The sequence below is a fragment of the Sciurus vulgaris genome, assembly GCF_902686455.1.
Source record: "Sciurus vulgaris genome assembly, chromosome: 18".
NCBI classification, from domain to species: Eukaryota; Metazoa; Chordata; class Mammalia; order Rodentia; family Sciuridae; genus Sciurus; species Sciurus vulgaris.
This window is the reverse complement of record NC_136479.1, coordinates 40,256,556-40,268,956: the sequence shown is the minus strand read 5'-3', so window position 1 is coordinate 40,268,956 and position 12,401 is coordinate 40,256,556. Positions and strand designations below refer to the sequence as shown.

The 12,401-nt window shown below is 42.3% G+C and overlaps 1 protein-coding gene across 2 annotated transcripts in view; it reads left to right on the top strand.

The window, feature by feature from the left end:
* The window catches only part of LOC306649336 (protein-tyrosine sulfotransferase 1), a 60,355-nt gene that overhangs the window by 20,340 nt on the left and 27,614 nt on the right, over positions 1-12,401 (top strand). Inside the window, exons 3-4 of one of the 2 annotated variants that reach the window (XM_079120218.1) lie at positions 5,663-5,861; positions 11,564-11,685. In XM_079120218.1, the coding sequence (XP_078976344.1) occupies positions 5,663-5,861; positions 11,564-11,644 (280 nt within the window). In that variant the 3' untranslated portion in view covers positions 11,645-11,685. The remainder of the gene's footprint in view (positions 1-5,662; positions 5,862-11,563; positions 11,686-12,401) is intronic. The other variant, XM_079120219.1, reaches the window with a different exon arrangement.

Below are 12,401 nucleotides of genomic sequence, written 5' to 3'. Positions count from 1 at the left end.
CCACAAAAGACCAAATAGCCAAAGCAATGTGAGCACCAGCTAACTTCAGAATAAACTGCAGCACTCCAGTAGTCAGGACAGAATAGGCTGGCATAAAAACAGACACTTTGCCAGCAGAGTAGAAGGGGAGCCAGAAGGAAACCAGCACGATTATGTTGGTGGGTCTTCAGTGAAGGTGTCAAGGATCCACAGTGGGGTAGGACAGTCTCTTGAATAAATGTCGCTGGGAAAACTGGATTCCTACCTGCATAAGAATGACACCAGGCCCATGTCTCATGCCATGAGCAAAAGGCAACTCAAAATGGGTTAAGACTCCTGGAAGGAGATGGGGAAAGCTTCTCGATGCTGGTCTGAATCATGACTTTGGATCTTACACCAGATTCACAGGCAACTAAAGGAAAACCTGGTCAGTGGGTGACGTGAAACCAAAAAGGGTAGGAAACAGCCATACTCAGCCACTGCTCTCTGTGAGCAGTCTGCATGCTTCTGTGCACACACAACATGCATGCATGCATGCATGTGCAACACATTCTTACAAAGTGGAAGTGTTGTTATGTTTTGAAACTCTCTTTCACAGGACAAAGTCTGAGCGTTGAAGGCTTTGCAAATGTGATTTTTGATGGTCTTCCTCATTCCTGTCCATCCCTGCCGATGCTTTTGTGCAGAGGACTCAGTTTCCTGTGGTGGTTTCTGTGTAGCATGATTCCCACCTGTGGCTTGGCAGTCGGCCCAGCTGTTTGACTGTGCTTCAAATGAGTATGTTGGAGTATTCTGATCACTTCAGCTGTTCAGGACTGTGGCACTGGCCCCATTCCTTGGCGGGTAGGAGGAGCAGCTGCCAGGCTGCAGAGCCTGGACATCTGCAGCGGGGGACTTGCTGTGCTGGGGGGACATGCCGAGTCAGGTGCCTGGCCATGCTGTGCTGGGGGGACATGCTGAGTCAGATGCCTGGCCTACTGTGCACAGCCAGTCAGTTGGTTACAGTGATTGGAGGTTCCAGGGAGCTGGAGGGTGCTGGAATCCTACCTCATTCATAGTGAGGACACTTTAGGCCTGCCTGTTGGAGAGCTGAAGGAGCTGAAGGAGCTGGGGAGATCTGGTAAGCTCCGTCTGCAGGTCTCGAGGAGCAGATCATGCTGTCTCAAACCAGGCCCCCTTTCCTCTGATAATGGTTTTCTTTTGAACAGGGTTGACACACTTGGTCTGTTAAGAGCCAGATTCTCTTGGCTTTGCAGCAATAGGATTTCCCTTGATCTTGTGTAGAGCAGAAGCTTCCATAGATGGCGCAGACACAAATAGGCTTCACTGTGTTCTGATAAAACTTCACCTACACAGCATTAGCAACAGGACAGACTTGGGACCTAGTTTGTCAATCCTGCTTTTGAAAATTTTTTTGAAACTGGATCCCTGTTAGTGGTCTTAGATAACAAAGCTGGATTATACAGACCCAACTCTCTTCACCACACTTTGAAAAAGATAAACTAAATACATAGAATCCATGAGAAGATAGGGAGGGTGAGTCCAGAGATCTGACATGGAACAGAGGAGCCACTCTTAAAGAGTTTTTGTTTGGTTTGGTTTGGTTTGGTTGAACCGAGGGGTGCTTAACCACTGAGCCACATCCCCAGCCCCGTATATGTTTTATTTTGAGACAGGGTCTTGCTGAGTTGCTGAGGCTGACCTTGACCTTGCGTTCCTACTGCCTCGGCCTCCTAAGTGGCTGGGTTGACAGGCCTGTGCCACCAGCCCTTCAAGGGTTTTAGGTATGGGAAATTGACTCACCAGCCAGGACCTGGTGGAGGACTGGGACCACATCCTGTCTTGTTCCCATTTTCTGTGGGATGGCAGATTTTGCTATGTTATAATGAAATTTTATGATTATTAAAATTTGCATTCTATGAGATTTTCATGTGTTATGAAACATTATTTTGATTTTTAAAAACCATTTAAAATGTAAATGTCACCCTTAGCCTGCAGGCCAGATAAAAGCAAGCTGTGTAACTGGGTTTGGCCCAGGACCTGGGTTGCTGGCCACGCCTTAGCTATTTGAGGCTTGCCCGACTCCTGCTCTCTAGTAGAAGTCCTGTCCTGACATGTCCCCACAGCCCTGTGTCCAGTGCTGCTGCTGCATGTTAATCCTATGTGCATGCTGGTCTCTTGCTGGATTCGAGCTGCTTTTTTTTTTTTTTTTTTTTTTTTTTTTTTAATTTCTGAGCTTTTTGAGTCATCTCTACGTACTTATTATCTTAACACTTGACACATAGTGGGTGTTCACAGATTGCTGGGTGTGGATTTATGCTCAGAAGTGTGAACTGTGTTTCTGCTGCTCTTGAAGAGAAGCTCCTGATGATAGGCAGCAGGCTTTGCCGTGTTCCTTCCCTGGGCGTCCATAGTGACACCTTCGCTCTCAGTGGGCTTCCTGACGTGGTGTTAGGCAGGAAAGCTTTTCCTTGGTCTTTCATTCTGATGTCCCATCTCCTTCAGACAAGGCATCCCATCGTTCACCATGAGCCTGTGCTGCAGCTGGTGTGGAGCTTTAGCAGGTGGTGGGCACGGAGCACATACTGCGTCCTAGGCAACTCCAGTTTCCCTTTCTGCCAACTTTCTGATTGTAGCAGTTTACATCCTTTTTCTTTGTTTTGTATGACTCAAACAAAAGGAAGCAAGAATATAAAAAAACTCAGTTCTTTTCCTCCTCACTACCTGTTCTAATGCATGTCAATACTACCCACCAGCCCTCCAGGCCAGAAATGAACTCACCGTAGACCTCTCCTGCACCTGCCTTTATCTAATTGACTGCTAAGGCTTATCAGTTTTTAAAATGATCTTTGGAATTAGATTTCTGTTTCTTTTGGCCTTAAGTGTTTCTTGACTCTTTCAAAATATAAATGTAAGAGATAGAACAGTGTTACTGTTTTCCTGAACCCCTTGCCGCCTCCTCCAGTCCACTCTTGTAGTTGTCAGCATTGAATGGTGAGCATCATGGTGCAGCCAGACCTATCCTCCATCAGAAGCCTCAGTTATCCTTCTTTGTCTAGGCAAAACAGCTTCCAGTCCTGACACACCAGACTGTGACCTTGGTGCTTACACAAATGCATTTCAGAATTCAGAAGCTGTTTGGAGTTTGAAAGGCAAAAGGTATGTGTAACACATCATCTGCTTACCATGTGAGCAGTCCATGGGCAAACACGTTAATATTTCTGCATCAAAGAGTACCTTTGTGTCTCCAGTGGAACAGGATGTAAACAGATTGCTTTTGGTTCCCTTATATTTGACTGCCACATGATTTATAGGAAGATGTTTGTTTTGGATTCCAGAGTTTGGACTCAGATTGTGGCCCTGTAGGTGTCCAGTGGTCTGCTGAGATTTCTCTTCCCAGCCCTGGAGATGCCGTTTTGCATTTCTTCCCAGTTCTACAGTGAGCAAGGTCATGTTAGCAGCTGAATGCAGTCATCGTGGAAATTATACCGTGGACTTCAGTAAATGCTGCACACCATGCGTTGGAGAGTGTGTTGTCAAACAGCCAGCACAGCACTGTTGTACACCTGGTGTATCTACGGCGCGCTGGAATGCGTGTGTTGTCAAGGTCATCCACCTGTCCATTCTGTGCTGTGTCCCGTGGGGGCAGGGCTTACAGGGAGGCACAGGTGAGCATGGAGGTGATGAGGATGGTGACAGTGAGAGACACTGGAGAGACAGGCACTATAGAGTAGGCAAACTGGACTCTGTCTGCTCCGTTATTCCAGAGCATGTGACCCTGGCAGATAACTTGCTTACCTATTGAAAAGTAGGGACCGTAACCTCTCTCTCCTAGTGCAGTTGTAAGGATTCAACTAGATGTAGACCCAGTGCCTGACGTAGATGAACAGAGAATGTTATTCTCTCTTTGCTCTAAGCCTTTCTTTTCCTTCTGGAGTTTTTTATTATTATTTTTTTAATCTCTGTAGACATGACCCCCATTCTTTAAAAACCTATGTGTACATACAGTTCAGCACTGGATGCTCTTAGTTGTCTCATCTTACATGTTATTATCTGTGGTCTCACAGAGGTGCGATACCTGAATTCTCTTGTGCCCATTTGCATAAACTTCTATAACATGCTTTTTTCTCTGAGAATCTTGTAGTCATTTACTTGATACAGATTTATTGAACGTTCATGGGATGTTAGTCTGCTCGGTTCTAGTAATGGTGAGATTCATAAGACATAGACCCTCCTAGTAGCTGTGGGGTGATAGATAAACAGAAAGGGACAGCACTGTTGATGTGCAAGGAAATTAGAGGGTTCTTCAGTGACAGGTGAGCAATGATGGTCGCATGAACTAAGGTAGTGGCAGCAGGCAGGGAGAAAGGATGGTCCTACTCTAGGAGGAGGGTGTGGCGAGTGGGACAGGAGGAAACGAGGGAGGAACCCTGCTCTCCTTGTTCCGTTGCAGTCTCTGGCTCGCTCTGGGGCCATTTTTCCATGCTGGACCAACTTGCTGCTGAAATGCAGGAAGCACACGTGGGTGGGGCATATCTGACTTACCAAAGTGCTATTTCTAATGAGCCTGGACAGTCTGCAAGCTGGACCTGACCTGGGCACACCAGGTGTTCTCCGCCTGGCTTGAGAATGTCCAGCAGAGGAGACTAGGGAGGATATTGCGCAGGGGTGTGTAGCGCGAAGGTGGGCAAGTGGAGTCCTGGAGAATATGGAGGGGAAAGAAGATGATGCTGAGGCAGGAGGCTAGCCTGAGAGGTGGTGCCGGAGCCCAGGAGGAGCCACCTGCCTCCGGGCCTGTCCTAAGTGGACCCGTCATCCAATGATGATTGTCTGCAGCGAGGAAGGAAAAGGGGCTTCTACCTCTGCTTGATCCAAGGACTTCCGTGTTAGGATAGAAAACTCCTCAGTACTTGCTTTTATAGTCATTGGTCAGTGTGAACCCCAGTGTCATTTCATTTATGTCCTACCTTAAGGTCATTAGGCATTTGGTCAAAGATGGCGTAATCCCCAGGTCAAGGTGCAAAACACATTGTCCTGTAGTTTCAATCCTGTGATATCGAAAATCATAAGCAGCACTTCTTCTTCTGTAGAAAATAGGAATCTTTGGGAAGTCAACAGAAAGACAGAACAAGTGAATATTTTGCATTCTTAGTGATTTATGGTTTGTGGTTCCCCCTAATGTTTTATTATAAAAATTTCAAACACACAAAAGAAATTGGAAGAATCATGCCCACCAGCAAGATTCTACAACTAACATTTTACTGTTTGCTTTATTACATACCTGTCCATCTCTGTGCCCTCCAGCTAGTCATCCATCAGTCCCATTTTTTAATGCATTTCAAGTAAGTTGACAGTTTTTCTAAGTAGGCTTATCTTTGTTACCCCCTGGCCAAGCTGTAATTAATGTATCAACACATTTTGTACACATATTTTTAGCCTGATCTTTTCCCTGTTTCTAGAATACTGAGATTGCCAGTAATCACTGTCCAACTTAAATTATTGGTTAAAAAAGTGTGGTAGATAGTGTTAAACCTTCTTAGTACCCTCTTTTACAATTGCTTTATAATTCAGACAGTTATAATTTTTATCAAAAATAACAGTGTTTTAAGTTATAAGTCATCAAAACCAATTTTTTAATATTACTTTAAAAACTTGAAGCAAGTATTGATTGCATTGTTTTCAGAGTGGAGAGGTCTACAGACCAAGTCGTCAAGCCTGTCAATGTGGGAGCTCTGTCAAAATGGGTTGGGAAGATCCCTCCAGACGTCTTACAGGACATGGCAGTGATCGCACCAATGCTCGCCAAGCTGGGCTATGACCCTTATGCCAACCCGCCCAACTACGGGAAACCTGACCCCAGGATCCTGGAGAACACCAGAAGGGTAAGTGACGGAGAAAACTCGTGTGCCATTGGTTCCGAGTGACTTTTTTCTTATTTTAGTTCTTGCTTTTTTATGATCAGAAAATTGTTTTAGGTTAGAGTAATTCTGTATGGGAGTGCTTTATGATCAGATGTCTGCATCATAAGGATGATCTGGCTCTTCCCACGAATGGTGGGGACAGCTCTTTTAATGAGTACCACCCACTTGTAGGACTGCTACTCAGGTTGGGTAGATTGTCCATAGCAAGCTCCCACAACTTTGCATGCAAGGAGGATCGTTAAGACCTACTTCAAACCTTTCTTCTCTGGATCTAGTGGCTACGTGACTCTTAAGCTTCTGTGTAGATGAGGCACTACCTCTTGGTACCTTGGTGTGCGAGGAACACACCAGCCTTCCCACTGTGGACACCTGCTGTCACAGGGGAGTTCTTTTTTTTCCCCCATAGTTTTATTGAGGTAAAATTGAGGTACAATAAAAGTACCTATTTGAAATATGCAATTTGATCAATTTTGACATGTATATAACCAATTCAATCAATATAGAAAGCATTTCCATTACTTTATTTTTAGTTTGAAATCATGCAGACTATTTCCTGCATGATTTACGACATTAGAAATCAATCACCTTAAGATATATAGACCCCCACATGTCAACTATTTCAAAATTAAGAGCCACACTTATAAATATCTCAGGTCAAGGAAGGAAAGCATAAGAAAAGTAAGTAAAAAGCGCTTTGAACTAAGTGGTAATAAAAGCTTAAAATATCAGGATCTCTGGGATGAAACAGTGCTCAGGTGAACATTTATAACTTAAAGCATTTCTATCAGAAAGAAGCTGGAATAACAAATTATTTTCAAATTATGTACTAAGGAAGAAAAAAATAAGAGTAAGAGCAGAAATATATGAAATAGAGGAGAAATAATACAGCTTAAATTTGATAAAAAATAAGTCTAATCAAGAAAAAAGTAAGAACACAAAAATCTGTGTCAATGGAAGGAGAGCTATCAAAATAACCCTACAGATGCAAAAAATATGTTAAGGTAATACTAGAATTGCATGTCAACATATGTGATAGCTTACATCCCGTGATCTGTATTAGAAAAGGATGGATTTACTGCTGAGTAGGAAATGTATTCAGTCATTGATGGATGAAATATCCTATATTCTATACATGTCTGTTAAGTCTAAATTATCAATTGTATTATTTAGTCCTATAGTTCTGTTTGGAAGATCTATCCAGTGATGAGAGAAGTGTGTTAAATAGTCACCCAAAATTATTGTGTTGTAGTCTATTTGATTCTTGAAACTGAGAAGGGTTTGTCTGATGTACGTAGATGCTCCATTGTTTGGGGCAGATATATTTACGATTGTTATGTCTTGTTGGTGTATGATTCCCTTAAGCAGTGTGAAATGTCCTCCTTTGTCCCTTCTGACTAACTTTGGTTTGAAGTCCATTTTGTGTGATATGAAGATGGAAACCCCTGCTTGTTTGCACAGTCCATCTGAGTGCTATGTTTTTTTCCCATCCTTTCACCTTCAGTCTGTGAATGTTTTTGCCTATGAGGTGAGCATAGTATTGGGTCTTGTTTTTTAATTCAACCTGCCAGTCTAATGTCTTTTGATTGTTGAGTTTAGGCCATTAACATCAAGGTTATTATTGAGATATAATTTGTATACTTTTTTTGTATAATTTGTATTCTTGGTCATTTGGTTTATTTCTGGCTTTTAATTTGACTTAGTTTCTCCTTTGACTGTTCCTTTAGTGTAGTTCCTCTCTTTGCTGGTTTTCACTTTTTTTATTTACTTCCTCCTCATGGAATATTTTGCTGAGATTGTTCTTTAGTGCAGGCTTTCCAGTTGTGAATTCTTTTAACTTTTGTTTATCATGTAAGGTTTTTATTTCACCTTCAAATCTGAAACTTAATTTTTCTGAATATAAAATTCTTGGTTGGCATCCATTTTCTTTCAGAGCTTGAAGTATATTATTCCAGAACCTCCTAGCTTTGAGGGTCCAGGTTGAGAAATCAGTTGAGATCCAAATTGGTTTCCCACTCTACATAATTTTGATTTTTTTCTCTTGCAGCCTCTAAGATTTTATCCTTTTTCTGTGTGTTAGTCATTCTCATTATAATGTGTCTTGGTGTGGGTCTGCTGTATGTTTGTATATTTGGACCTGGGAACCTCTTATATTTGATTTTCCATTTCATTCTTTAGGTTTGGGAAATTTTCTGATGTTTCTTTTTTAAAAAATTATTTTTACATATATTTTTAGTAGTTGATGGACCTTTATATTTTTATATTCTTATTTATTTGTTTATTTATTTAGGATACCAGGAATTGAACTCAGGGGCACTTGGCCGAGCCCTATTTTGTATTTTATTTAGATTCAGGGTCTCACTGAGTTGCTTAGCATGTCACTTTTTCCGAGGCTGACTTTGAACTTGCAGTCTTCCTGCCTCAGTCTCCCGAGCCACTGGGATTACAGGTGTGGCCACTGCACCTGGCTGGACCTTAATTTTATTCATTTATTTCTATGTGGTGCTGAGAATCAGACCCAGTGCTTCACACATGCTAGGCAAGCACTCCATCACTGAGCTGCAGCTCAGCCCTTTTGATATTATCTCATTGAAAAGGTTGTGTATTCCTTTGGTTTGTATCTCTGCACCTTCCTCCATCCTGATGAAGCTTGAATTTGGTCTCTTCAGGTTGTCCCATAGTTCTTGGAAGTTCTGTTCATGGTTCCTTAACATCTTCTCTCTATGGTCAGCTCTGTTTTCAAGATTATATATTTTGTCTTCATTGCCTGAAGTTCTGCCTTCCAAGTGGTCTAGTCTGTTGGTGATGCTTTCTATTGAATTTTTAATTTGGTTTATTGATTTATTCATTTCAAGGATTTCTGCTTGTTTTTTTTCCAGAACCTCTGCCTATTTATTGAGGTAGTCTTTCACTTCCTGTATTTTCTCTGATTTCATTTCTTACACTGACCTTTACTTTGTGTCAGTTTAACTATGTACATTCTCAACTCCTTCTCTGACATTGCTTCCACTGTGTATTAACAGATTCTGTTATGGGAGTATCTTGGTTTGTTTGGGGCCATTTGTTCTTTTGCTTTTTCATGTTGTTTGTGTGTCTGCCCCTCTAACAGTATGAATCTGAGGCAGTAGGGTTTTTACCCTGTGGACTTATAGTATCCCTGAAGGGTTCTATTCCCTCACTGTTGAGAAGGAGACAAATAATAACAACCAATGCAAACAATATACAGCATTAAACCAAATGGTTCCTACTTTGACATCTACAGTGTTAATTATCACAATAAACAAATGATATAATCAGTTATTGCCTACAATAAAAACAGCAAGTTTGCAAAATGGTCTTCAGCTTCACATGGTGAACAGGAGAGAACAGAAGTGATACAGGATGTGGTGATCATGAGGGAGGAGGAGAGAAGAAGTAAAAAATTAAAGAGTGACAGAACAATAGAGATTGGCCTATGGCAGAAGAAAAGAGAGTCAAGGAAAACAGGTAGGAGGAAAAAATGTATATAAAAAGTAAAAATTTGAAAAATAAAAATAAAATAATATAAAATAAAACTAAAATATACTAATTAAACAAAAAACTAATCCATGAAAAATAACTGGCTTCAAAAATGCTAGAAATGAGAAAAACAAATATGAATATGTATATTTGTCCACGTACAAGGTCATGATTAAACAGAAAAAGAATTTTAAAAGAAAATCTTGATGAAAAGTTAAAGAATTCTTTCTGTTGGCATTCTAAAGACTCTCAGCTTCTCTTCTCAGCAGTTCAGGTGGGGTGGTCTAGACTGATGCTTCCCCCTCTGGAATGCTGGAGTGAGAGGTGATCCCGCAGGTGGGGCTCCTGGAGCCAGGTTTAGGCTTGAGTGGGTTCCAGGCTCTCTGCTGAATGCCAGTTGGTCTGGAGAGTTTAAATCAGCACACCTCCTGCACCCAGTACTTGCTGATCCAGCTGGAAGACTGTACCCAGGGATCTCCCCTGGGTTCTACGGATCCCAGGGATCTCCCCTGTGTGGTACGGGACCCAAGTCTTAGTCTCCATCACCTTTGGACCCCACATTTCCTGGTCTTGGGGATTTAGTCTCCAAACAGTCAAATGGTCCCTTCTGCCCCTGCCCTTCCGAGTTCCCAGCCAGAAGAGTCTCTCCCAGCTGGTCCTGCAAGCAGTTGGATTAGAGGGGGAGGTGTAGAGCCAGATGGGTGTCCACGACCAGTGGTCCCCTGTGTAAACCTCTCTACAGGTTTGATTTTCTCCTGGTCACTTAAGCACACTCTGTGTCATGCATTGTGTGGTTACTGGGCCTGCATTTGTGGCCAAACTTGGGTTTGTCAGGAATTGGACCTTTAGCTGCTAGCTCCCGAGCAGCGGCTGCAAAGTGGTTCCTTATTCTCCATAGGCCACCTGGAGAGATGGTGGCTTCTTTCCCCACACATAGATATTGTGCAGCACATCTTTCAGGTTTGCTGGGCAATGCCCTTGATCTCTAAACTCAGTGTACCCAGACATACCTCAGGCCTACCAAAACTGTGGGTTCCTTTAATTCCCACTGTGCTTACAGAGGGACCACGCTGGCTGGGGATTTCTTCCTTATTTTATTATATCCAACCTCCTGCATTCCTGATCTGCTTTGAGTATCCACTTTTAAATTCCTGCTTTTTTTTTGTCCGCTCACCTTGCTGAGAAGCTGACTGTCTGCCTTCTTGGTTTCACTCCATGGAGCAGCCAGGAAAGCCAGGAGTTGTTCTTTGTATAAGTCAGGCTCGCATTTTTACAAAACCCTGTTCCAGAAAGGGCTTATCCGAATGAACTGCTGCCAAGGGAAGTCTCTTGGAATCAGACCTCATCCTTTCTTTTTAGCCACTCTCCATGTGGTGGGCCATCCTAACCTCTTTCTGCATCTCAGCAGCCTCTGGGGTGTGTGCCACAGGTTAAGCACCTCTACACCAGCTCCTGATGCCGTCCACCTCCAGGGCTGCCCCCTGATCCCTTGTGTATGTCAGTGACCTGCACCCCACAGCCTTGTGACCTAGCAGCACCTCACTTTGTCTGCCTTTGGTACTCTTGGCTACAGACTTGATGAGGGTGAAATGTATTTCCTGAGGTGGATGCGCTGGGGATCCCTTGCTCTTGGACCTCGCTTTGCTCCCTTGGAGCAAAGTAGGGAGGGGTGTCTGTTAAACCATCACATATGAAGATAAGCTTCTTATTTTTTAAGCAATCGCTATCCTTTTTATGCTTTTCTTATGTAAAAACATTTTTAATATGAAAATTGAAGTTCAAGCTGGGAACGGTGGCAGTAGCCTGTAATCCCAGTGACTCAGGAGACTGAGGCAGGAGGATCACAAGTTTAAGCCAGCCTGGGCAACTTATTGAGACCCTGTCTCAAAATAAAAAATAAAAAGGGCTAATCTTGTGGCTCAGTGGTAAAGAGCCCCTGGGTTCAATCCCCAATACCTCTCCAAGTATATATATATTTAAAAAATATATATATTTATATATATATATATATATATTTCATTATATAAAATCAAAATTGTAAAAGAATGAAAATTACCTATACTATTGCCACCTAGATACATTCTACTTTTAATATTTCAGTATTCCCTACCCTCTGCACTTTATTAAACAAAGGTAAGATCTTAAGATACATCTCTTCTTTTACGCAGGCACAAGTTCTGTCCAGCCTTTTCCTGCTAGGACTGAAGGGCTTTTTCCCACTGTGTGCCTGCTTTTTGAGCAGAATGTAATGTGCCGTGACAGAAGCCATCCTAACCTTTCTGAGACAGTAGTAAGTGAACGAGTCGTGGCTGTCCTGTAGTTAATCCTGCCATTCTTCCCTTGTGTGGTTTTCTCGTGGACAGATTGTGCTGTACTGAACTTCTCAACACCAAATTGTGGCTTTTCTTTACAGTTAGACTAATAAAAGTGGGAGGTCCAAGCATCTGTGATTTTTTTTTTTTAGGGTGCTAGATATATATTGACTTAAAAAAAACCCTTTCAAATTGCCAGCATAATAGAGGTGATTCTATTTTAGATTTTTGCTAATTTTAATAGGTTTCATTGACTAACATGATTGAACATTTTCCAGCTATAATATAGCTTGTGCATATATTCTTTCATGTACTGCCTCTTAACTTTTAAAATGTTTTATGTAATTTAAAATTTTGTGAACTACAATTTGCCAAAAATGAAGCAGACATCAGTCTGGCACCCTGCTTTCATAGTCCTTGATAGCTTCTTTGTAACTGGTAATTCGTAACTTTCTTGTGCACACTGCTGGAGGGTTATAGGAACAAGGTTATATGAACATGTCTACGTGGCATTGTGAGGTTTCCCAGAACGGTAGCCAGTGTGGGTTCCCTACTGCCACTGGCTTGGCAATACTGCTCTTGGCTCTCCTGAATGGCAGTTCAGAAAGCGTGCTCTGGTTTGAGCCCGTGTGACTAAGAATGGGTTTCTCACACTTGTGACTTTTGGAAGGATTTCAAATCACACTGAAAAAAC